Below are 27,517 nucleotides of genomic sequence, written 5' to 3' on the forward strand. Positions count from 1 at the left end.
TGTCTCTGTGTTGGGGCTACTATAAAGATGTGTGTTCATCGTTTTCCAAATTCTAAACAGCTTAAGTAATTTATGTTATTTCTTTCAGTCAACCTGTACTCCAGGCTTCAAAACCAGGACTTTAGAATCTCCGCCACAACCGCCAAATGAGGTCCTCTGTGTTGACAGTTCGAACACTGATGAAGAACCAACTAAGGTCTCAGAGTATTTCTTCAGTGACATCTTTACAGAGGTAGACGAGCCAGATTGAAACTGGCAAAGGCAAAAGTACAGGCTGACAGTGACAAAACTGTCATCGTTATTTATTTGTTCAAACAGACCTCCTTCATCAAGACTGCAGAAGGACTTTGCATCAGTGCTGGATCCAAACCACAGTTTATCTTGCAAGTTAATGCAGCTGTTCTTTTGTCACAGTGTAAGATGAAATGCGATTTCAAACCTTGCTTCAAAATTTACCTGAACAGGTCATTCTACTTGGAAGAGAAATTTTCACGTCCATATCTGCAACTGTGGAAATTTATACCCGTCATATTCCATTGATTCCCATAAATCCAGTTAGTGAAGGTTTTAACAATAATGTGCTGTATTCTGTTCTGGTATGATTATTCAGAGTACAGGGAAATAACATAGGTAATCCTTCATCTCCAATTGGCCTTTGAGTGCTCTCTTTTTTTCTCTTCTACATTATTTTAATCAGGCAATTATAGAACTTGAATAAATTCTAACAAATCTTCATATCTGTTGAATGCTTCTAAAGAACAGATTAAAGTGCAATTCTAATATTTTGGTTTGTTGGTATTCAAAGGTTTATGTAAATATTAGAAATGTTAAATATTTAGATTGATCTGAAAGGGCTGGAATATTTATCAGTGTAGCAAATAAAGCCTTTTAGAGTTTGAAGTCATCTGAAAGGCTAGCTTTTATATTTATATTTTCCAGACACTTTTGTTTTATTAAAAATGCATTCTTTATAACTTGGAATTGCGGTCTCATCCCTACCTCTTCCTGTAAATCCTGTAACTCTTGCAAAGGAAAAAAGGTTTTAGGGTTTGACTACACTTTATTTCATTTTAGTGTTTTAATAATTTGAAGTAAAACATCATCATGAGAAAAATAGAGAATAAATTCAATTTTAAGGGTTCTCTGAAATTCCTGTATCTTTTTTTCCCAATTGTTTTTTGAAGACAGCAGGATCCATTATCCCAAAATTAAGTTCAAAGAAGACACAAATGCAGGAATTCATGAGTGGCTCAGAGAGCAGGTTGAGCCTATAAATCACTGATTTAAATCTGGACTTCGTCAATATTGCCAAGGATTACCTAAGCAGTAGCCTGAACAGAACTTAATGGTCTGACATTGCATGTTTCATAGAATTTATTTCCTCTTCACTTGTCATGCTGCCATGAGAGTTGTAGTTTTAACAGAACTATTGTCTAAAGTCGTTTAAAATAAGTTATATCTTCCTAAACACTGATTCATCCAAATAAGTAATGTGGATTCATGCGGAGTTGAAGACTTATATATTGAAACCCCAGATTGAATTCTAATTATACTACAAATAGGAGGATGGAATCCTCCTATTTTATGAAAAGTTGAGCAACAAAACTAATTGGCAATTAAAGAAAAGTATACATAAGTACAATATATAATTTTAAAATGTTATGCTGTGGTATGAAGTCCATTACTTCTGATTTCTCCATTTTTCTAGAATACAGTTGTGAGATAAAAACCTAATACTATTCCACCAAACGTTTAACATCTAGCTGGTCAGATTTATACATGTGTAGAGAAATCAATCTGATAAACTGGAATCACTTGAAGAAAGACTAATTTAGGGTGACCTATTCTTGTTTATTAAGTGCTGCAAAAGCACTGATTTGACTAGCTTCTTTCATTTTGTACATTTACAGTGTACACTTAGTTACAATGATGAAAACTAGAAGTGATTCATATTTCTACCAAAGTTTTGTTGTTTTTGAACTGTGCTTAGGTGTTGTGCTTAAGGCAAATATTGGATATGCATGTCAAATCCATTATGCCTACTAAAAGAACTGGACTGTCTTGGGATTCCTGCAGAGATTAAGAAATTGTCTTAAGAAAATGTAACTCTCAATGATGACCCTTCTGTTTTTTTTCCTCATCAAAAACTTTTTATCCTGTGCTGTGAAGTGTTAATTGATCATGCCCTTAGCCTAGTTTTTCCTGATGTGCTTCTGATAACTGATAGATAAGAAACAGGTTTGTTCAGTAACTTGAAAGCATTCAAACTGATAAATATTTAACAGGTAATTAATATTTCAGAGCAGAGCAATCTTTATAGATCTGTTTCCAAGCAATTGAAAGGCTTCCTACAATAAAATGCATTCCAGTCCTGAATATGTTTGAATGAAAGTCAACTCGTAGCATTGTTAATTTCATGTTAGAGATTGTTCGTTTCTAATGAGTAGAGATATTCATTAGATTATCTAATCTTTTTATTTATCTCTAACCATTGTTTTAAGGGTGCCTCTTAATTTTGTAATTCAGGTGTGTGTAGTTAGTCTACTGTATTTAGAGTAACCACACATACTGTATTTTTCTTTTGTCCACTCAGCACATTTGTAGTGTTACTATAATGGTACTTCTTGGTTTGCATTACATAAGCTGTTTTTTAAATGCTCATATCTGGCATACAGTACTTTATGAAAGAAGTAGAAAACGTTATAGATATCTAAAGAATGTAATGCCATATTCAGAAGATTGGTGGATTGCTTTTAAGTTACACTGATGCAGGATTGCTGTTTACTGTACCTTATTTTTAATTATTATGCTTTTCTCCTCATGAAGGACAAATGTTCATTGTGCATTATGAACACATTCATATTATAGGATAGGTAAGTGCTTGGATTTTGATATTCTTGCTTTTGAAATGTCTGCATCTTGGGAATCAAAACTTTAAATCTGTACTGTACCTAAACTCTTGGATTTTGCTGGTAATATGTAAAAGAGAAACATCAATTATGTAAAGGACTTAAGTTCTTAAATATAGTTACAGTTCTTTGAAGATCTTTGCACTTACTGAAAAAAAAGATTAATTTTTGCTCCACATTTTTTTAAGTCATTCATAGTAAGATAACAGGTGGAAATTTCTCTCTCTTTTCCCCTTGAACTGTTGTAGATGCTGTTGTTATATACAGACTGCTCTGGGATGAAAATTGAAATATAAATGCAAGGAATTGTTACAATTCTTTTTGATCCATATTATTAGGGCAGAGAAAGTACTCTTAGCTCTGTGAAAGTACCAATTTTTCAGAATCAGGCATTACTGGTATATTGTCCTGAGTGTCACACAAAGTTAATCATGTACAGCCAGCAGCCATATCACCATGCAACTCACAACTGGCAACCCACTGAAGCTCAGCAGGTGTGAGCCTGGCCAGTACCTGGATGTTAGACCTCCGGGGAAAAACTAAGGTTGCTGCTGGAAGAGGTGTTAGTGGGGCCAGCAGGGGGTGCTCACCCTGCAGTCCATGTGGGTCCTAATGCCCCAGTATAGTGATGGGGAGACTATACTGTAAACAGGCGCCGTCCTTCGGATGAGATGTAAAACCGAGGTCCTGACTCTCTGCGGTCATGAAAAATCCCAGGGCGTTTCTCGAAAAGAGTAGGGGTGTAACCCCGGCGTCCTGGCCAAATTTCACATTGGCCCTTACCAATCATGGCCTCCTAATAATCCCCATCTATGAATTGGCTTCATTACTCTGCTCTCCTCCCCCTTGATCCTGATGTGTGGTGAGCGTTCTGGCCACTATGGCTGCCGTTGCATCATCCAGGTGGATGCTGCACATTGGTGGTGGTGGAGGGGAGTCCCCATTACCTGTAAAGCGCTTTGAGTGGAGTGTCCAGAAAAGCGCTGTATAAGTGTAAGCAATTATTATTATTATTATTACTATTATTATTACTGTAGAATGGCCTTGTGTTAAAACCTATATTACTGGAATAATGCAGATACAAAAAACAAAGCACTTTTTTGCAGTCAACATATCGGTTGTTTTTCATTGTATAACCCAGTTTATTGAAAGAGGTGCATGTCCAGAAACAATAAAAGTTTACATTTAAAAATGTAGACACTTTAATGAAGCTAATAAACTGCTTTTGAATCTTTAACACCAATTCACAGTGGAAATGATTCATCTTTTGTCTCAGCAGTTTCAATAACAAATAGTTGTGGATAATTTGATGATGGAGAAACTGGTTCTTGGAATTGTAATATTGATAAAAGCAAAACTTTTTTGAGAAAAAATAGAGAGTATTGGGGAAAAAAAGTTGTTTATCCTGTAAAATATGTTAATAAAGGTTTTATACAAATGTGACTTGTTTTCCTTTGTCGTTAATAATATGGAAACGTTCTTATGGAGTATCCTTATCATGGTGCAGCTCCATTTAGCTTGTTACCTGTTCAATGACACATTGACTTTACATACATCCGTACATTTTTTCCCATATGCTTCTCACCATATGCTTCTTACATTACCCACAAAGTTAATAACAGACTTTTATTACCGGTGTGTCAGGAACGCTCCTTGTAGAGCTAAAGAAGGTCGCTAAGATTTGTTCTCGTGTAAAACACGTTTTCACGCGTTATTATATTTGACTACAAATTATGCATAATCATATACAACTTCAGTTAAAACCCATATAATTACATCATAAAATATCCAAAAAAGTAATAACTTATTACGTAATGCAACATTTCATGTATTAGTACAGTAGATGTTGTGAAGCATAAATGTTGTACAATGCAACAGGCTACAGTTCCTTCTACAGTATAGAGATTATTTTGTAAAGCACAACAATCTAAACGCAAATAACTCAATTTAGCTAGATGCTACTTTTCAATACTTAAAATGAGCCACATGACATGTCATAAAAACATTTTATTTTTTAAAAATGATAAGATGCAAATCTTTTCAAAGAGCCAAAAAATGATGAAATCTCCAAATGAAACTACGTAGCCAGTACATACTGTACTTGGCATTAGTCATTGTCGAATTGTTTCAAGAGTATCATGGCTAATAGCATGATATGAGGATTGTAGGAAAGAGTGCAAAACTTAAACTCTCAAAATAAAATGAGATCTAGAAATTCCATTATTGTATTATTAGGTTGGTGCACGAATTCTAATAGCCTGTTACGACTGTCAAAGTGGCCAGTTTCTCCTGGTAAAATCCTATTTGCTGCAGCTGTGGTGGGAGTGGATTTCGGAAGAGCCGGATTAACGCTTTCAGCGCCGATTTTGGGCTCCTTGCAAAACTAACGCTTGATAAGCATACATGGTTGTATGAGGGTACACGTATTCGAGCAAAATTATAATGATGTTACAAACACTCCGACCATCGCTGTGTCTTCTCAGATGTACGGGGAGGGTGACAGCAGCTTTCACAAGGCTTTACCATGGGGATAAAGTGGCAACACTCGGTTCTCAGCCCGATACAAACTCGCCACTCTTTCAGGTAGGCCAGGAACGGAGCCTCGGTCTCTAGTGCAGAAGCTTAACCGATGAAGAGAATTGCAACCACGATCTTTCTTTTTTCTCGTATGGTTATAGTGTGATAACATTTTAAAATTGTAGTCTTTGGAGTTTAACAGTCTAACCTCGCTGTTAAAGGGAATACGAGTAACTTCTTGCATCAACGTGATTGTGTTTGATGCGCAGTTGTGCGCAACTTTCACAAGGTTATTTGTACGTACACTTCAAATAACATTTAACATGTCTTTCATCAATGGTGAATTTAAATTATAGATTTCTTGTGTTTTTCTAAATCAATTGCACTGCACACGTAAAGAACAGAATTACTAGGAAGTGACGAAATACGTACGGACTGTCAAGGTTATATTTTACCTGATGTAAAAAAAAAAATCCCTGATGTAGTTTATGTGGCCAGCAAAGTAGGGTTTCTTTGCAGTATTCTGTTTTAATGCTAGTGTCCTGCTTAAAATGGTTCTCAAAATTATTTGTATTCCAATGCACATGATTAGTTTACCAAGTATACTTCATACATACACAGCACCTACTGTATATCATGTAAAATCAGATATTTTTATTTTAAAATAAGTTTGATGGTATTTGATTGAACCTATTTAGGACAATAGAGTAGAAATGTATGAGGGACTTCTTAGTTTAATTAATCACATATATATGTCATGGTACAGGTGAAACCTTTCATGTGTGTCTAAGGATAATTAATAAACAGTTTATATTAAATATAAATTATAGATTTACACTTCCGTTTCCATGTGTGACTGTCCCAAACTTTTTTTTTCTTTTTACTTTATTCAAAAGAAGGCTTACTCAATATCATTGTATTTACTGCTAGAATCAAGAAATATCAAGAAAATCTCCTTTCCAGGTTCTGTAGTTGTTACCATATTTAGTCGTGTATCATTAGCAGTTGTAAGTAAATAACTGTTTTTGTTTCAGACAGGTCAAGAATTAAGCCCCTTCAGATAAGTCCCACAATCATTTTGTTACAGTTATCTTTGCCGGTGTTAATTAATTGACAGGGAGAGTACTGTACAGTCTTGCGGCTGGACGGTCCATTTTGCTTTTAAGTTACTGTGATGGGTGACAACTTTCTGCACCTTTCTAGGAGAATTATGAACGAATGCAGGCCCTTGTCATGGAACTGAAGGAGCGAGCAGAAAAAATCAAATTTGGTGAGATCTCTTGTTGTATCTTAGGTTTTTCATTTTACCCCTTTTGGTGGGGTTGTCTCTCAGAATTAAAGTGGAAGAAAAAAGGAGTCCTGAAATTTGAGGCTAAGCCAGATCTGTACGTGAAGGTTCGTTAAAGTGATCTCTGGGTTCTAGCCCACTGTGTCACAGTGAACATTTGAATTGTATTGACAGTGGAAAGTGTTATAATCCTTTATTAGAATTACTAATAATATGTGTAATCCTTAAATACCAGAAGAGAGAAAAATATTCCCTCCACATACTGAAAGAAATACTTTATCTCCTAAAGTCTACAGCCTTTATAGAAGTTCAGAAATTTGTTCCCTTACCTTTTCAGTATTTATTCTTGAGGCAATACTGTAGTTTATATCTAGCTATGGAGCTGATCCATGTTCACAGACACATCTCTGTATGGCCAAGTATAATAAGTTTGATTCTTGGACCGGAGGGGGCATATTGTCTAGGGGATACTCAACGTTGATTTAGAAAAAATATGTCTTGCTAACTAAGACTCTTGTTAACTAAGTTCTTTGATCAAGCAATAACACAATGGAACAGAGCAAAGTATTACATGTTTTTGCTACATCACCAAATTAAACTGGTTTGGTCCAAGTTGATGATATCTTTTTAAAATAATTGGTGATCACAACAATTCAAAGTAAGATGCGCAGTACAACAGTGATGGAGGCTGTGAGCAAATCACAAATTCCCGAATGAGTGTAAGAGACAACAGTGCAAGAGTTAAAAGTATCAGGAAGGCACAGATATGTCCAGTTAATAGATGTTTCCATATTCTTAATGATCCCACATCCCATTGCTGATTTCAAGGGCTTCGTTTAACACGGCCTCTAGCCCTACATTTGTCAGCCGTTCTTTCCTTTGATAAAGGTGGTGGAGAAAAGGCAAGAACACTGCACACGTCCAGAGGGAAGCTGCTGCCCAGGGAGCGCATTGACAGGCTGCTCGACCCCGGGTGAGCATCAGTCACTGCTGCTTTTAGAGCAAGAGGAAAAATGGGTCTTCATTGCGCCCAGCTACCCATTCCTTCTCAACCACTTGCAGCTTTCTCGTGCCATTATCAGCACTGATGTTTTCTAACTTTGGTGGCACGTTCCAATACCTGAATAAGGGAACAGGACTTTTCTGTTTACATGTATGACATGTATTCAGATACAGAATTGGTCAATGCAGAATGGCTTTATGTTAAGGGAGCTTGCTCCTGCCCTGTCTTGTTGTCATACATTTTTTTTAAAAGACTACTTTCGTGTGAGTGTATTCCCTACAGTGTTGGGGAATAATTTTGTAGTTAGACAGGACCTGTCCTTATAAATTGCAGGGCCAGCGACCTCAGTAGGAAATGGCCCTTGACAGCCACTGTGCTTGTTCAGCGAAAGAGCTAGTTTTGGACTTGGCAATTGGTAAATCATACATTGTGGGAGCCTGGGATTGTATGAACTTGCAAAAGAGAACCACAAAGAATTGTTGATTATATAACAACTCTAATAATAATGATTTTGTTTTGATGCGGTTGTTGATTTTTTGTTCCTTTTCCCGACTAGCAGTAGGAGCTCCTCTCCATAAGATGGACTGACTATAGTAATGGTTTCTCCCCTGCTACATCACAGAACACACCCTTAGACAGTAGCAGGTGTTATAATTAATTCTAAAACCAAAAATCCAAAAGTAAACAGAAAGAAATCTGGCTACATTGTGTTTTTTGATAGCCTCTTAGATGAAAAAGTAGTCGACACATGCAGGAACTATTGCCTGGTTGTGCTTCAGCAGAGACGCATCACTACAGTGTCCCCGTGTTTTGACAATTCAAAACAATATTGCACTGGACTGATGAGCCTGCGTTAAAGCAACACTGGTCTTTAGTTGCTACAATAAAGATAATGGAATAACCAAAGTTACCAAAAAATAATAGAATAAGCTTTGTGATTCATACATGTACTATATACTGCCTGACATTGGAGGGTTTAATTTGTATTCTTGCAGTCAAGTGTATGTATTTATAATGTAGATAAATATTTGCATGTACTGTATGTGCTGGATGCAAATGTCTTTAAAGTGCTTTTTGCGTTAATTGATGTGCCTAATGTATAAACGGATTGTGTAGAAAGGAAAACATTTTCTTCCAGCTCTCCTTTTCTGGAACTTTCCCAGTTTGCAGGATACCAGTTGTATGGTAAGGAGGAAGTTCCAGCTGGTGGCATCATTACAGGCATTGGCCGAGTGTCAGGGTGCGTACAATTTTAGACTTTTACATTTAAAGACAAATCCTCGCAGGTGGAGTTTTCTATATGGGAGATCTGTATAAGCGAAGCTTAAAGTAATCCATATTTTTTCCATTTAGCTGCTGTTCTGATGTATCTATACGTAACATAACATCCTTTCTTCTCAGATCTTGGTTACATTTTGCTAGTGCGAAAACTGTGGCAATGCAGACACGTTTTAATTAAAACATGATTAATCCAACTCCATTTCCTTTCCTAATGTGAGCTTACACGCTTTTGGTTTGTTTTATGATGGAAAAAAGTATGACAATGTACCAATTTAGGAGCTTTTCGAACAGAGCTCTGATGTTGTGCATAGGTCTGCCACAATTTATTACTGATACTTAAGTGAAAAGCGTGAACTGTCTAGTGTAATTGTTGTGATCCATTGTGAGAGAATTTCCTGAATCATTGAGCTTTTTTAGTTTGAGTTTTGAGATACCAATAATACTTGAGAATTCACTACATAGCCCTATTTTAATTTATGTTTATTTCAGCCTTTTCTTTACCATGGCTTTTTAGACCTCTTTAAGATAATGCTAACCATTAAAAGGTGCACTAATAAAAATTGATGTATTGATTGGTTAACCAAATCTACCTATTAATCTAACTTTATAATTGTGCTTGATTATAGACTGTTCTTCTCTCCTTAATCTTGTACTAGTTGGTGTTTTAATGAGATGATTAATGTGTGTAAATATTTGCAGCCTGTCCATAATTTGAAATGTACGTAAAGACTTAAGAGGGGCAGCTGTAATAATGTAGTATTATAATCAAAGTTAAACCAAATATGTTAGTCATTTAGTGTGAGTCTCCGCCATTTTGATTACTAAAAAATTCAAAATAGGCATCTGCAAGGATAAAGTAATATTACATATAATAAAACAAGTTTATTTTTTTAGGGTGGAGTGTATCATAGTTGCAAATGATGCAACGGTTAAGGGTGGCACATACTACCCAGTTACTGTCAAGAAGCACCTCCGGGCACAGGAGATAGCCCAGCAGAATCATCTGCCCTGTATATATTTAGGTAAGTGTCACTTTGAGACTCTCCATAGGGTGTTCAGCGTATCACTGACTGTGACACAATAATGATCTTTATGAAGTTAGGAATGATAGTATAATATAAAAGTTTAAGTAGGTAACTGCATCAGCATGTGTAGGATGCCAAAGAACAGGTAAAGATTTATTACAAACTGAAAGAAGAAGAAAGAAGTCTGAAACCCGAAGCTCCAAAGCCGAAACATTGTGTTTCTTTTCTTCTCTTTTCAACATGGAATAAACGTTTACTTGTTCCTCCACAGGCAAAACGTTGTGTTTCTTTTCTTTTCAGCATAGTATAATATATATATGAGTAAATTTTAAAGATTTTTTGTGTGCAGGAGACTAGACACTGTCTACATGTTGTACACAATTACATCTAAGTATATATCGATAAGACAGTTAAAGGACTGTTTTTACATTTTTTTGATGTAATGTGTTGTTGAATTTCACAACAGCAGCATTTACTGCATATTCTTTTTATACTGGGTTGTAATAATTAAAGTGCAACAATCAAGATTAGTTTTTTGGTGTTTTATATGTTCTGACTGGAAGATACTACTGGAATACAGCCCTATACAGTAAAAAGCGCTTTTAAAGTAGTGTTGTAGCCTGCTCCTGTGTTACCTCATCTGAAATTCAGTGGTGGATATTTTAAGTTGTCCTAATTAAAATCCATTAACGCTCATTCTTTAGCAACTAATAAAAATTCTACTGTTTACTTTCTGTGCAAAGAATGTTTGTCCTTTTTCTATAATGTCAAAAGATTGTCACCTTTTTTTTCTGGTTCCCAGTGGACTCTGGAGGAGCAAACTTACCAAGACAGGCTGATGTATTCCCAGATCGGGATCACTTCGGACGCATCTTCTACAACCAGGCACGCCTGTCCTCTAAAGGAATCGCACAGGTAAAAATGTATTGAGGCCAGAGTGAAAATATAGGTTGTGCAAGTTCCATTTTATGTCCACGGGATTTTTTGAGAGTTTTCTAGTAAATCTGTATTCTGATTTCTGACAGGGTGTAAAACCAGTTTATGGTACAGTAGGCAGTGTGAACACAAAACATATATGGTCATATATATATATATGTGTGATACTGGTCATAATGATTTAACTGAAGGTCATAGAAATGAATCACATAGTATACTTATGTACTATCCCATTCTGCTCCCACTGTTACTTTTATTGTCTGCCCTAATCAATACAGAGCAGGAATCTTCCAATTGCCACTTTCCTGCTTCCAGATAGCTGTCGTTATGGGATCCTGTACAGCAGGGGGAGCATATGTTCCTGCCATGGCTGATGAAAGCATTATAGTAAGGAAGCAAGGCACGATATTTCTGGGAGGTCCTCCACTGGTAAGTTTAAGCAAGCTTTTGGTTTCAATTACTATACTTTCTTTAATTTCTGTTGATCTAACTTGGAATTGTTTCGCAGCAAGTCAACGATACCCTGGCTGACTGAAACCTACTCAGATACAGTGACACTTGGTAAATTATGAGTACTGTTTTGGGAATCACAGTCTGGGAGCTGGTATCTATCCATCCATTTTCTATTCACTTCTTCCAGTTCATGGTTGCAGGAGGCAGGGTACACCCTGGACAGGACACCAGGCCACCACATGGTCACAAACAGACATGTGCACACTCACACTAGGGCCAGTTTTCTCAGATGCCAATTAACCTACAGTACTAGTATGTTTGTGACCTTGAAGGAAGAAAACTGTAGCACCCAGAGGAAAACTCATATGAACACAGCGAGAACATTCAAACTTCGCAGAGATATTACTCCAGGACTGGCATTGAACCCAGGGCCCTAGCAGCAAAACAAATTTAAAAATTTGTCTTGGATGTAAAAATTCGGCATTAACAGAAAACTGAATCACTCCAATCATTCCAAACCATACTATAAAGGATCATTTGACCACACTGTCCTTGTCTTCTAACTTGTAGTCTGGGTTTAGGGTATTGCAAGTCAAACTAAATTAAGTGTCTATTTATACAGTATATGCCTTTGTGATTCTTATAAAAAAAAGTTATTAAAAAGTTCTCAGAAAAGTAGAAGGAAAGTTATTTAAAAATGATGGGATCTGATAGACTAGACTGATCAGTAAACATGGAGGCATTTCTTTCCTTAATTGCAAGACAGATCGATACAAGTAGCAAAAACCACATTAGTTTGTGAATATTGATTGCCCTGTACTCCATGTTACACAGACCTCTCATCCTAATTAGGAAAAGCCTACTTTGTCTTTTGTAAGCTGTGGGTTGTGAAATAAGTGGAAGACCATGAATGCATACTGCACATTTTAGTGTTCAGTCTCTAAGAAGCCTTCAGAGTTGTTTGTTAGACACATTTTTGTAAGTAGTAATGTAAAATACTGAAAACATACAGTGAATGTGTTGACAAGTCATTTTTAAAGTTTCTAACATTTTTCTGTATGGAGGCTTGTCCATTTTCAATATTTTTACAGCACACAAACTACAGTTAATGTTCCATTGCTGTTCTTTTTTAATCCTTTTTTTATTATGCCAGAGCTACCTAACCAATCAATTCTACACGATTTCAGTTGGAATGTTAGATTAGTAAGCTTATTTTTACAAATCAGAAGAGCAAGACAGAATGGAAATGTTGTTTAAACAAGGATCATGTTTTAATTATTAATGATTGGGCTTTTTACATTCCAGTAAATTTTAATCTTACACTCTTAAAAGGTTTTAGAGGCTTTTCTTCTGACCTTTTCACCCCTTTCAACGAATTATTTTTTTAAAACAAATGCTTTTGCTTTCCTGCTTCATAGAATGTCAGAGGTAGAATTGCTGTGTTAACAACTCTGGGATGTGAGTACTAACAAGCAAGCAAAAGTATCATTTTAAATACTCTTGACACACATCTGAAGTCAGCAAGGCATTGTTTCAGAATGTGAATTTGATGGCTGTGTTATTATAGGCTACAAGGCCTATATCCACTCTGCAAAGGTCTGAGGTTGGGAAGAATAGCCCAACTGGTCTCACAGGCGATGCTTTGGGTTCACATAAGGGGGCTGTAACGGCTATTCTAACAGTTGAAAAATGTGTATATGAAGCAACACAGGTACTGTGGGGAGTAAGTGTTGGAAAATTAATTGTGTCCACCAGTTGTGCTAACAATCAAATGAGGTTTGGTCGCATGATATTGTTCACATAGTCTGGGGCAGCGTGACTACCATATATGCCAGAGGTACATAATTCAAGTCCTTTACTTGTTCCTGTATATATTTATGTCTGTAACAAAATGTGTGGAAATACATATACATACAGTATGTTCAATTTTCAGAATACCACTTATTGCTCTTTACAGAGAATTAATTATGGATAAAGGTGGACGTCAGTCTGTTGAACTGTGCAGCTGAAGTTAAGCTCTCCATTTCCAAACACTAATTTTCTTGGTTTTCTGTATCTTCCAATTTCTGTCTCCACCTATTAATTAAGTTTGTACTGTGCATTGTCTTCAGTAAAGGGACAAAGCAGATCAGTGTTTGTTTTACTTTTTGGAAAATTTGCCCTTCCTCTTGTGTTCAGTAACATTATGTATCCACAGCTCCTTCATCCAACCTGTAAGGGTGATACTGTGGTTTTTCTCAATGCTCTATCAGCATTATATAATGTCTACTGTGTCTTTGTCCAAGATTAAAGCTCTTTTTTTGTGCTGCAGGTGAAAGCTGCAACTGGTGAAGAAGTGTCAGCTGAAGATTTAGGTGGTGCAGACCTCCACTGCAGGTTAAACATATTTATTTTACAGTTTTTTAAAAAGTCTTGCTCGATTTAAGGCACATTTCTACTTTCTTTTTTGCCAAACATCTAAAAGAAAGAAATTCATTTATTATCCTGTTTGATGCTCAGCTTGATTTTTTTTTTTATGTGCCTTATTGAAGATGTCCTTTGAAGATGTCCTTTGTCATTAAATGAATGTGTGCAGTGGCATGTTTTATCTGAGGAGTCAATATCTTTTTAACTGGATTTTTTCCTGGTGACTTTTAATGTGCATGTTACTGATTAAATTAATCTGATTTCATGGCACATTTTGAAAGGCCTTTGTTCTAGTCTACAGAAACAAGATCCCATTACAACTTCTGCACTTTCGAATAGTGCCTATAAAATGTTTGTCACTGATAGTCAGTTTGTATGTACAGTACCGTACCTCAGGTTTATGAATATCCTTTTCTCTGTGAAATGGAAAATAAATAAAGGGAAATTCCAAGTTCTAAAAACGTATTGCAAAAAAAAAGCATTTGTAACAAAACTCATATTTCATTTGGTATAAATGCTTTATTAATTCCTAGATTTTAATAATGTAATAATTTGTTATACATGTAAATAGACTTTACAGCCTCTCAACTGATTTCTTATGAAAAATCCTTACATTAACATGTGTTTATGTCTTGACCATCTTGATTAACTTTTATGGGATCTGCCAACATCCAGATCGGAATGCCAATAACAGTAGATTAATTGCTTCTTGGTTAATTAATTAACAATATGTGCTTGTTGTGTAAGTTAAGAGTGAATGATTGCACCTTTATTATTGAGCAGTGCCTCATGAGGCTACTTTATAATATTGTATGGACTTGTCCTTAAGTGGTTCTTGCAAAAAGAGGGAGTATGTTTTGGTCCTAAATTGACAGATGCATATTGATTTAGATATATACATAAAATTTATAGTAAAAAAATTTATATTTTAAGGGCTCACACTGTATTTTGCAATGCATTAAAAACTCTTCACCCACTGTGCATTTATACATAGTACATACAGACAACAAATTGTTTCCAGGTGTTTTGGTCTGTACATACAGACAACAAATTCCATTCCAAGATTTGATTTCCCAAAACTGGTCAAAAAGTGTTTAATCTATTTTAAAAATGTGTACAGTTTTCAGCCTAAAAACATTTAGAATGTTTGTCACATATCATTTATTTACAGTATAAGTGATTTTTTAAAAAAGTTATGCTTCTACTGATTCTTTCTTACTCTAGTTTTACTTTGCTTTTACTTTGCTTAATTTTAGGATTTCATTTAGCTTTCCCATTAGTAGTTTGTCAATATTTTAAGAACCATTATCATGGAGGAATGATTTCTTAATCTGTTTTGAAAGTTCCTGCTGCTTGTTTGTTGTTCCACCACAGAAAGTCTGGCGTTACAGACCACTATGCCTTGGATGACAACCATGCACTTCACTTGGCTCGAAAGGCTGTAAGAAGTTTGAATTATCGGAAAAAAATTGAAGTAAGTGACGTGTGTTACAGGATTTAAGTGAAAGTGTGTTACCTTCATTTTAGGATCATATGCTGTATATTTTCAAACTCAAGTTTGGTTGTAATCTATATTCTTTTTGAAATGTGCTTGGGCCCTGAAGAGGCTATCAAACTGCTCGTGTTACACATGTTATAGATAGCTTTATCAGCCAGATAGCTTTGTTATGAATATATTACATTCAGAATAGAGACAATTAAATTTTATTGCACTACAGTATAATGAAAAAAAATATTCCTACCCGATTGTACTTGATGTACTTTTTCCTTTAGGTCAGAATTTAAACGATTTACTGTATACTGCATACAGTCTAGTTTTCAATTACATTGTCCAAATTCTTCTGCAATGTCTCTTCAATTAGCTGAAGTTTATGTATGACAGCATCTAACAGCTGGCTTTCCTAATATGGATCACTGATCCTATTTCTGGGAAGCAAATCCAAAGTGTCTGCAAGGCCTGCCTGCTCTAGTGCTACACATGCCTTCACAGTCATGACACCTCCATATTACAGGTGACAGTGGAGCCTCCAGAGGACCCCCTGTATTCTTCCGACGAATTATACGGCATCGTTGGCGACAACCTGAAAAGGACCTTTGACATTAGAGAGGTATTTACAGCTGTTCTTTGATGGCTCTAGTGTTTATTTCTGTGGTGATATCCTGTCATCTCACATGTTTCCAATCATTTCTTCCCTCCCCCCAAGAAAGCCGGCTAATATTTTGTGTCATTTTAACTCCACGTTGCATAAAATGTGGTTTTACAAGCCCATTTTATATGTACATCAGGAGAATCCCTAAAGTTGAGTATTCTCATGGCTCAGGGTTTATTGTCCTGCTCGTCTCCTCTGATACCATGGCCCTGTTCGTACTGGAAGATCCCAGTTCAGCCCCTGTGCTGGGCTTTGTATCTATCGGTGTTGTTTTGAAGCCATAGAAACTCTCAACAAAACAAGCACAGCTAACAATGCACTTTGGTGATTTTTCCAATCAGGAACATGCCAGTCATTTCTAATAGATTCAAATCGGTCCACCGGATTTCCTTTAGTAAGGAAAAATACTTACAAATAATGATCTGTGCAGTAATGCAGAAAGATTGATTTTTCTTCATAGGAAATGGTACCGTTAAAATGATATTTGTTGATGGGATTGTGTGTAGTAACATGAAAAAGGATTATAACACCATATTTTCTCTGTTTTATGTTTTATTTCTTTATAAATATTTACTGCCTTTTCATTCTTCTTATTGGTGAATATCATCAGATTAAATCTTAAATTCGTAGGTTTTTGAAGGTGGTTATTTCTTCATTTACTCTGGGGTTTTTTTTTCATTTTTTGTCAGCTTGAAGCAAAAATATTTGGCTTTATTTCAGGTTATTGCACGAATAGTTGATGGAAGTAAATTTGACGAATTCAAAGCCTTTTACGGAGACACACTGGTCACAGGTACGGCAGATTAATAATCTCTGGATGAACCGTATGAACGGGTAATTTATTTATTTGTTATTTAGGACCATGATGCAGTTTAGTTCAAGTAAACCGTTGTACTGATTTTTATAAAACAAGTGGGCAACCTTCACTATATGAAATGTAAAGATTTAGAGACTTCCCATAGTTTTCAGTGGAAAGACTAGAGCTAATAAGGTTATACAAAAATATAAAAAAGTTTATACAAAAAATTATACAAAATTGTGTATCAGCTGTGTTTTTTACTTTTTCAGTTAATTCAAGATAATTTAAAATCATATTAAACTGGCAATAAATCATACAATTTATTCATGCCATGTAGGAAAGTGTATATCTTTGTGATGTAATTTAAGAGATAGCTTTAAACACTTTAATGATTCTAGAGATTGCAGTGGTTTTAATGGGAAAACAAGAAGGTGTTTTGAATATAGAAAACGTAAGCAACTGTACAACACATTTGTGATTGCTTAATTATTTTAAAGAACATATCCAGTAACCAGGGTATTTTCATGATAATAATTGTTGCAGGCTTCATTGAAAAATGTATTTTTTAATCAAAATAAGAATAAACTTTTGTCTTTATCGGTGGAAACAGGTTTCTCCAGAATCTTTGGATATCCTGTGGGGATCATTGGGAACAATGGAGTCCTGTTTTCAGAGTCAGCAAAGAAAGTAAGTATCTTGACCGTTTGTATTTTAAGATCAGTTTTAAAATTGTAATATATATGTTCAGGATCTTTTTTTTATGCCTGCTTATCAATGTCAGGATTCCCTTTACTTCAGGGGATGCTTGTCTTCCATTCTCCATATAACAAAATTGGATTCCAATTTGCTTTATCTTGGTACCTTCTTAAAAGCTCCTCAACTCCAAGATCATTTTTTTAAAAAACATAATGCTGCCTTGAAAGCAAAGGCTGGAAAATCCATTGGCTGGTACACTTTCTACTACTGATTCATATGGCCACAGAATGGCCCTAGCAGAGGCACAGTAGGATCTTTTTGTTTCATTAAAATGTATGCTTGAAATATAATGTATTTATTCAATCACACAAAATATGAGTTTTTTTCTGATTGAATAGATAGATTTTATTCATGGCAGATTATGAAGAAAAATGATGGATGTGAAAGTAAAAGTGTTCACAGACATACTGCTTGATTACCTGACTGACACATTACTCTAAAGGCTGTAGTTAACAGAATTTCACACAGAGATTAGTCAGAGGTGACTGCAGGTGTCTTGAAATACACAGTGTACCCTATGAGAACTCCTGATGTTTAAGACTATTATTGTTGTTCTACATCAAGAAAAATAAAAGGTTAATGCATTTCATATTCTTACAAGAATACAAGAATGTTTTCCAATGTTTTATACAATGCATGTAACTATCGATATTGTCATTTCCAAAATTATCCTGAAATGTTATTTATTTGGTCACTACTGTGCATTGACATTTCTGTTTTCAGGAACACATTCTTTATAAGGATGCCATGAGTTTTCAGATAAAAATGCTGTGCTACAAACATTCCTTCCGGGAAGAGGATTAAGTGTAATTACAGAGGTTTTCAGGAAAATAAACTCCCATACAAATAAAACTCTTCTCTTAAATCATAAAGATTTATTTTGATAATGCTTAAGTAACATCATTATCTTATAACAGTCTAATGTTTTTCCTTCAGCATTGTCTGAAACCCTTCCTGAAATAAATGTTTTAATAGCTTCAGGGGAGTCTGACCTCCTTCAGTGCATTGTTATTAAGCATAACAATGTCTTATCAAATAAAAAAAATAGTACATAACCTTTTTTTATAACAGTGTAACTATAGACAGAATGTGTAATACTGTTCTAAATCAGTACTGAGATCATCAGATCAAAAGCTACTAGGTGAGCTGAACAGGCCTTCCTTATGATGTTCTGTTTCAGATAAAGTGAGATTTCAGTGCTGAGACATGAGAAAACAAAGATATGCCAAAGATTGTTTTCACAAGTGTGTACTGAAATACATTTGCGCATATTTTTAACTGGTTCAGGAAGGACTTTTTATGTTGTTTTTTTTATTTCTGTTTAGATTTCTGATGTTTGTCATGGATGTGCCTTTACTAGGATGATCTGAAAACCTAACCCTTTATTGAATGAAAATAAAAATAAGCTTTTTTTCCTAGTGAAGAAACTCAAAACATTAAGGACTAACAATGTACTACATATGTTAAAAAATAGATCCTGTGAGACTTTTACTTACATTTCTGCTTGTATGGTAAATGAATCGGGTAGTGAATTGTGGATTTGTGTTTGCATTTTCCTTTCCAAAACAAAACCAGCCCTCTTGTATCAACAAAATACCTTAATGATTCATATATCAAAAACAACACTGCTCCTCTCGATCAAATTAAGTCTTTAAAGGCCAAAACAAGTGTTGATTAAAAGAGGGAATTTGTTCTGCCCTAGAGCTAGAGGACTATATTGAAAGCGTCGTTTGATGACACTGGTTTAATTTTGTTCTAGCTCGCCTAAGCATCTTCTCAATTTCTTGTGCAGTAAGTGAAGGACCCCAGGGATTTTTTAACACTATGGATTGTAATTAATAAGAGAACTGAGTGGAATGTATTATGTTCTATTATGTCTCCATTTATAGTTTTTTTTATTTAATTTGAGGTTTTCTGTGAAATTACCTTTGGACAAAATTAGCTTTTTTCTTTAGTGTGACAAAGTGTTCTGTATATTTTGTGTAAGCATATCATTTAATGTTAAAATTTGTATTGAAATACATATCAAATAAGTAATGTTTTTAATTAGATTTAATCATTTGCAGGCGCTGTCCTTTGGATGAGACGTACTGTAAAACTGAGGTCCTGACTCTCTTTGGTCATTAAAAATCCCAGGGCAGTTCTCGAAAAGAGTAGGGGTGTAACCCCGGTGTCCTGGCCAAATTTCCCATTGTCCCTCACCAATCATGGCCTCCTAATAATCCCCATCTATGAATTGGCTTCATTACTCTCCTCTCCTCCCCACTGCTAGCTGATGTGTGGGGAGCGTTCTGGCGCACTATGGCTGCCGTCGCATCATCCAGGTGGATGCTGCACATTGGTGGTGGTGGAGGGGAGTCCCCACTACCTGTAAAGTGCTTTGAGTGGAGTGTCCAGAAAAGCGCTATATAAGTGTAAGCTATTATTATTATTATTATTATTTTATTATTATTTAGTAAAAAGAAGGATAGTCTAGGCAAAACCTTTAAATCCCTGCTTCTAAAGATTGTACAGAAAGGAAAGAAAAATAGCATAACATTTGGCATGCAGTATTCATTTTCTCTCATAAGCATTTTTCAGCTTATAAGAGTTATTACAGATGTCCTTCTCTTCATCCACAAGCACAGTTTCTTGTTGGTGAGGATTGAAGTTGACTTATGCCTGATTCAAGTTGATTAATTATCAAACAAGGCAGACTTGATTTGCTTTGTAGTGTGGGTCATCCTTGAGGGCTTTTATAAGAGTCACAGACAAACTTCCATTTTCAAAAACTTAACAAAGATAACAAAATATAGAATGGCTACATAGGCATCTAGTTTCAAAGACACTAAGTTAATAAAATTTGTGCAACTGCATCAAATATCACTTACTGAAAAACATTTGATTATAAACCTTTCAAAGCTTAAAGTAATTTGTATAGTTGTATTTACAAATGGATAGTGAGGTATATATAAATTAAATAGTATTACAAAAAACATTGTCTTATTAACTTTCAAATGTAGATAGAAACCATGTAAAACTCAATTATATTAATTGTTTAATGATTTTACAGATAAGTTACTTACTGTTTTCATTTCCTTTGTGTATTCTGCCAGATTTGTAAAATGGAAATCTACTTTTTTTTTACTATGTAGAACTGAGGACACTGTGGTCATTTAAAATCCCAGGGCGTTTCTCGATAAGAGTAGGGGTGTAACCCCGGCATCCTGGCCAAATTTCTCAATCATGGCCTTTACCAATCATGGCCTCCTAATAATCCCCACCTATGAATTGGCTTCATTACTCTGCTCTCCTCCCCACTGATAGCTGATGTGTGGTGAGTGTTCTGGTGCACTATGGCTGCTGTCGCATCATCCAGGTGGGGCTGCACATTGGTGGTGGTGTAGGAGAGTCCCCATTACCTGTAAAGAACTTTGAGTGGCGTGTCCAGAAAAGCGCTATATAAGTGTAAGCAATTATTATTATTATTATTATTATTATTATTATTATTATTATTATTATTATTACTTAGTTTTTCCAGAGATTGTCATTTTAAAATTAGATGATATCAATAATTTATATCAATACCGGTAAACCCTGTCTATTGCATTGTAAAAAGAAAACTTCATTGGACACCATTCATTATTGAAACCCCCCAGTGATTAATTTAGATGAAGATGTTTTAGTTTATCACAAAGAAGAAATGTGTGCCTTTACACATTTCATTCCCACTGAAGTAGACTGCAAAACTTGTTAGTGGTTTGAGAATCTAAAAGTCTGAAACGTTTACCAGCTAGTCATTTCCCTCTCACTGCAAGGTTTTCTTGTGGAGTTAAAAAAGTTTATGTAAAGACCATGATGAAGGGCTGCTGTTGTTGTTCCACCATTTTGTGTCAGGTTTCAGACTCGACTGACCTTGACTCTCCTCTGGTTTAAATGGAGGCTTTTGTGTCCATCAAGAGGAGCTGGGTCAAGGTGGAGCTTAGGACATTGAACCTGGCACTCATGCTGTAGCAGTTAGTCTAGTCCTGATCCTTGTCTGTGTGCTGATACACAGCCAGGGTGTTCATAGGCCTGTTGTTTTGGAAGTACTGGTAGGTAACTCCTGGGAGAGACTGAGCTTTATTTTGTGGAATGGATAAATATTTTCTTTTTCTAGCACAAGAGCAGTTTACGTAAACTGACGCTTTTTGAACTGTTCTTTTGTCTGGCCTATGTTTTACTCTGGACTTCTTGGGTTATCCCTGGATCTACCACCAGGTAGTTTAGTCACACAGAGTTAATTAACAAGTTTTGTTTTCGTCACAGGGAACACATTTCATTGAGTTGTGCTGCCAAAGGAATATTCCGCTTATTTTTCTACAGAATATCACAGGTATGTTAAATAGCATATATCACAATTTAGAGATGAGATCCCAGCTGTCTATTACTGATCCCAAATGGGATATTTGTCATTGGAGTGGTATGCACGTTTGACCTTGTCCACGTCACTATCCAGAAACTCCATTCGTTGAGACCTGTAATATTGAACAGTATGTATTTTGAGTAATCTGACATTTTTAAACAATTAAATCTCTAAATTACCTTGTTGGTTTATCTTTCGTTTGATACTGTCGTGAAAATGTAATTCTAAGACAAGATAGTGTGCTGTAGCTGCTGAACTTGAGCAGTGCTCCGGGATTTGTTCATCTTTTTCAGGGTTCATGGTTGGGAGAGAGTATGAAGCCGGAGGAATTGCAAAGGATGGTGCCAAGATGGTAACAGCAGTGGCCTGTGCCAATGTCCCCAAAATCACAGTCATTATAGGAGGTTCTTACGGAGCAGGAAACTATGGCATGTGTGGCAGGGCCTACAGGTGAGCACTGGGTCAAAACCTTTACATGTAATACTGTGAAGGTTTTATGGGTTCTTTGTTGTTGAATTAGCACCATTTCAATATTTTTTTGTGTATTTTAATCCATAACCTTGTAGTAATCTAGACTGAGCCAGGCAGAATTAAAAAAAATGTGAGTCTGCAGCCTGTGGTTCTTGCAGAATTTGAATTTTTTGTCACTAAGGGAATGACGTTGTACGTATTAGCTATACGTCATCAAACGTTTTCACTGAAATGAATGTCCTCTGTAAATGAATTCTTAGTTTATTGGGTTTCAGTGGATATTCCAAAATGTCCAGTTCAGTGTGTAGTGTTATTCTTTGTGCAGTAGTTCTTCCTTTAGAGCTTATATTGTATAAGGGTCACAGACAAAAGTCCATTTTCAAAATCGTAACAGCCAATGGCTATATCAACATCCAATACCTTTATTTTCTGTTAATGTTTGAGTGACATGCTGCATCAGCATGTGAGCTCAAAGGACCACGCAAAGGTTAATTCCATGCTGAAAGGTCAAAATAAAAAAGACATTTCAGATCCATATTTGTTTTTCCTTTTTCATTTTTGGCATGGAATTAGCCTCTGATTATAGTTCTGTGTTTGTTGTTTTTCCCCCTTTTTACTTTATAGTGATGGCCTGGAGATTATATTTATATACAGTAACAGGGCATTTCACTAGAGACATTGTGAGTGGTGTGCCTTTTTTCAGAATCCAGCAGCAGTACGTTAGCTTGGACACAATCTTCCACAGTTCTGACCACTACTCCATCCTGCAGTCCTCTTCAGTCTGTCTGTTCAGGAGAAAGCACAGTTGGGAAATTACACATTTTATTTAGTATTTGTAGGTGGTGCAGTAGGGTTAATCTGGAGCCAAGTCTAAAGCTGTTTTTCATTTTTTGGAGATAAATACAGGAATAATTTTGGTTTTGATTTTTCTGCCACTGTGTGGTTATATTCTTTGAATGTTTTTTTTCTTTGGCAGTCCAAGATTCCTGTACATGTGGCCTAACGCACGTATATCTGTGATGGGTGGCGAACAGGCAGCCACTGTTTTAGCAACAATCACAAAGGACCAGAAAGCCAGAGAGGGAAAGCAGGTATGAGCACATTTACCGGTGAAATAGAACTGCTGCTTAATGTGACCCCATTTACATAACTTGGGTTACATTTAACATGGAAAAAGAATACAGCAGTGAAATTGCTTAGAAAAAGACTGGAGTATGTTCATTAGAGCAAATACACTTTAATAAATGTTTTTATCAGTGTCTTATTTTTGCCAGAAGTGCCTAATTATTAAAATATTTTAACACACTGTAGCAACACTGTTAATATAATATTAATTATGTGCATGCCATTATCAAACACTAGTAACTACTAGAGCTAATTCTACTGTCTCATACCACACCAAATCAAATCTCATAAAGCATGAAATTGGTAGTGTGTAGATCTTACATCTTTAAAGTAGCAATTAATGTGGAAAACTTTGCTAGAGGAGACAATAGCTTGGCTTGATCTACCCTGTTTCCCAGTTTTCTGCAGAAGAAGAAGCCGCTTTGAAAGAACCCATAATCAGACGGTTTGAAGAAGAAGGCAGTCCATACTATTCCAGTGCCAGGTAATGTTCCATTTTTCTTCCATCAGAATTACATATTCAGATTTACAAGGAGTCAACTGCAGGTAACCACCCAGTGGTGACAGTCTATAGTGCATGTGCTGTGTATGAACATCGCCTTAGACTACATCTACAAAATAGTTTCCATGCTATTGTAAGTACACCTGGTGACTTTAATGCACTGTTTTTAGAAATAGTTGTTTGAACTTTTGTTGTCATGAATGCTTCTATTCCTTTGTCAGCTCAGTATGATTACAGGGATAAAAGTGTGCTGAGGACACACTGAAAGACTCAAGCCTACTGAACCCCAGTGGTAATTAGCCTGCTGTATGCCACATGTTGTTGAATCCTGGTCAAGACCAACTAGTGACATTGCCCAGTGTTGATTTCTCAGAATTGTAGTGCTCAGCCTACACTCTGTTTTTGCATATATCCATATGCATTCATTCAGAAGCTGGGCATTCAAAATATATTTATACAGTACAATAAAAATGTACAAGACAATTTTTCTTCACCCCTGAATAAAGCATAGTTCTGTACCAAATGGACACATAACTGCTGTATGTGATTTTTGAAGAATTGTAGAAATGCAGAGGTAAATAATTTTTCTCAGCAAATAATGTCATTCATTTTTTATATTCTCAGATCACTGTTACATTTCACTGAATGTTTTTTACTATTTTTTTAGAAATTTGAAAGACAACAGAGATACTATAAAACAATTTTGTTATTTCTATGACTACATGTGCAATTGACCAATTTTAATAGGCAGACAAAAGCAGTCTAGAATGCTGACCTATCCATGCCCTTACAGAAGTCAGTGATGTCCTGTAATAGAATGTGATATTTTGGGTAAATTATGTTAAGCAAAATCACTGTGAGTGTGACTTTTTTCTTCTTTAAGCTCTATAAGGCTCTACTGGGGAAAATTCTGGTTTTGGGAACTGTGTTATTGCAACAGATGAGGGCTCTTTAACAATGGACCTTTTTCAGGTTTTACATAAAACAAACACAAAAAAATATTTTTAACTATTATAGGTATCCTAAATAGAATTAATTAAATTTGAAGGCTATTTGGCTGTTATTAAAATGCTATATTTATATCAAATTAAAATGTAACTAGGGAAATTAATTAAAATTAAAAATTTAATTAGATCTAATTTGGATTTGACAAGGAAGGTTTAACAAGGACCATTAGTGCTTTTTACCAATTCCAAATTAATCATGTTCACCACCTAAAGAAATGGAAGTCCATTTCACTTCAAATTAATTGGGTTGGCATACCGCTGTGAGTAACATTCCAGCTAAATATAGTAGTAACTGAAAAGCAGAAATGTCACGGTGTTAAACAGTTGTTTTAATACAATTCATGATCCGTTTAAAATGCACTGCTAGACAAAATCTTTTTTTTAATAAATGTAATTCAGAACTCCCATTTGGAAGCTGTACTTGCACTTCTCTTGAGGGAGCACTTTTAGAATTTATTAGATTATTCTCCCTTTTATAAGGGTCCCTTTTATAAAGGCTTACCTATATAATAATATAGGAGATATAGTGTATTCTATATTTACTTGAAAATATTTAAGTGATATCCTAATCACATTCCAGATAAAACTGGCTTGAGCTTTCTTATCTGTACTTTTAGTGTTCGCTAAGTATGGATCGCTGCTCATTTGTTTAAGCTTTTATGTCACCAGTTTATCCAGTTGCAGGTTATTTATCCATTGTACTATGGAGTACTTGAAGCGCTTTTGTATTTTATGACATTTAAAAGCACCAGACATGTTTACTGAAAATTGTCATGTTGTTCGCAACTGTCATGACATCAATTTATATGAGACATTTCAATGCCCCACAACAAAAGCGACCTACTGCAATGTTTAATCTTCTGTAATCTATCTATACAGTACTTATACAGTGCATTATACAGTTGGTAAGATCGAAGCACTGGCACCCTGTATTTAAGTAAACATAATTCATTAGAACATTTGAGTTGCCACTTGCTCAGATAAGTGTGTTAATCAGTAAACTTTGTGGAACTGTTACTGACCAAAAATGTATTGGTTAAAAAATAATATTTAATACACTTAATTGGTGAAGAACCAATTAATGGTCACAGATTTCTGTATTCTTTTTTTGTGTTGTAAACTTAAAGTCACAAATTGTATGCTTACATAGGTGCCTTCGGTACAGGCCGCTTTTGAACACAACAGTTCAGACTCATTTGCCTTTTCTGCTTGGGGTTAATGCTCCTGTGTGATTTTTTATCTTTCTTCCAGGCTGTGGGATGATGGAATCATTGATCCCGCTGATACCAGACTGGTGCTGGGTCTGAGTCTCAGCGCCGCCTTCAATGCTCCCACAGAGAGGACGACCTTCGGAGTCTTCCGAATGTGATCAGGCGGCACAGTCTATTGACTGCAGGAAATTAAGCTGCATCCAATTAACAAAGGGTTCACTTCAGTGTTTCAGTAAATAATTGTATGCTTAGCCCAGTGTGCTGTTTCGAATCGTTTTGTTCCAAGAAAACTTGACGTGGTTTTGATCGGGAAAAATCAGCAAGAGTTCGTTTTTGACTGACCCATAATAAAATGTTTAAACCATCTTTATTTTGTTATTCTTCTAATTACAAAATTATTTGTAGACTTTGTCATTTCAGATTTAAATAAACAAATACAGTGACATGTAATTGGATGGTGAATCCATTTCCAGTGTTTTCTCTTCTTGTGTGTTCAAGTCCATTACGCAAACCAAGTATTTTAGCCAATATTCTTTAACTGATACAGTAAAGGAACTTCATGTGGGCACTTATGAGAGAAGTGCTTTTTTAGAGATTAGGCTAAAACCTTATGCTGTGAAGGTGACTGTGTACACCAGAGCAGTTACAGTACAAGGAAGACTTTAATAGAGCATGACGCCATTACATCTTGTACATATTGTACACAGTAACTGAGTCACCCGGTTATAAGATGAGATCTTCGAGAGTTTTAAAATTAAAGGGCAAGATAGTTATACAATGGGTGATATTAGCAGGTTAAGATGAATCAAGATATTGTGACGTACATTTTAAATTATCCAGACATTTAAACTTTTTTGATAAAGTTGTTATTGGAAATCAATTAAGCTTTAGCGGATGTATTGTAGGATTATGCGTGTAAACTTTCAGGACATGGTTAGTCAAAAGACATAAATAAACTCTTCAAGTAGTTCAAGTAGTTGCATCAGCATGCGTAGGCTGCAAAGGAAAATGCAAAGGTTTAATCGCAAAGAAGGCTCCACAGCCAAACTTTGTTTACTTTCTTCTCTTTTCAGCATGGAATAAACCTTTAATATTCCTAAATAAAATCTTGGTTAACTTTAATATAATATAATTGATACTATACTTTTGTTACTGAAACAATCTTAGACGAGTGGTTTGGTAAGCTTGCTTAAATTATGCAAAATGTTCTGTATTAATGTTAAATATGTATAGTAACTGGTGAAGAGGTCAGTGGCATTAGTTATTCAAAGATCAGGAGCTTATCTGCTTTAAT

General features: G+C 35.5%; 2 protein-coding genes across 12 annotated transcripts in view; both read left to right on the forward strand.

The window, feature by feature from the left end:
* Positions 1–1,141, forward strand: part of bdp1 (BDP1 general transcription factor IIIB subunit) — a 38,332-nt gene extending 37,191 nt beyond the window's left edge. For 10 of the 11 annotated variants that reach the window (XM_088629077.1, XM_088629079.1, XM_088629078.1 and 7 more), the window contains one exon: positions 89–1,141. In XM_088629077.1, coding sequence (XP_088485203.1) covers positions 89–250 — 162 coding nt within the window. In that variant the 3' untranslated portion in view covers positions 251–1,141. The remainder of the gene's footprint in view (positions 1–88) is intronic. The other variant, XM_088629073.1, reaches the window with a different exon arrangement.
* Positions 1,142–5,257: 4,116 nt separating this feature from the next.
* On the forward strand, positions 5,258–26,589 carry mccc2 (methylcrotonyl-CoA carboxylase subunit 2). Its single transcript, XM_088629085.1, has 17 exons — positions 5,258–5,492; positions 6,630–6,696; positions 7,603–7,687; positions 8,856–8,957; positions 9,893–10,020; positions 10,826–10,938; positions 11,275–11,388; positions 13,724–13,788; positions 15,193–15,292; positions 15,831–15,926; positions 16,689–16,761; positions 17,378–17,454; positions 21,811–21,877; positions 22,201–22,357; positions 23,355–23,469; positions 23,902–23,987; positions 26,264–26,589. Exons 1-17 carry the CDS (start codon positions 5,352–5,354, stop codon positions 26,379–26,381), a joined length of 1,704 nt encoding a protein of 567 aa, XP_088485211.1. The 5' UTR covers positions 5,258–5,351; the 3' UTR covers positions 26,382–26,589.
* Positions 26,590–27,517: the final 928 nt, after the last annotated feature.

The sequence above is a fragment of the Lepisosteus platostomus genome, chromosome 4 (genome assembly GCF_059453375.1).
Source record: "Lepisosteus platostomus isolate fLepPlt1 chromosome 4, fLepPlt1.hap1, whole genome shotgun sequence".
NCBI classification, from domain to species: Eukaryota; Metazoa; Chordata; class Actinopteri; order Semionotiformes; family Lepisosteidae; genus Lepisosteus; species Lepisosteus platostomus.

Coding starts and splice junctions, on each gene's coding strand:
- mccc2 (XM_088629085.1), top strand. CDS start 5,352: ATGATGTTACAAACACTCCGACCATCGCTGTGTCTTCTCAGATGTACG. Junction 6,697..7,602: donor AGCAGAAAAAATCAAATTTG/GTGAGATCTCTT, acceptor CCTTTGATAAAG/GTGGTGGAGAAAAGGCAAGA. Junction 15,927..16,688: donor GGACCTTTGACATTAGAGAG/GTATTTACAGCT, acceptor GCTTTATTTCAG/GTTATTGCACGAATAGTTGA.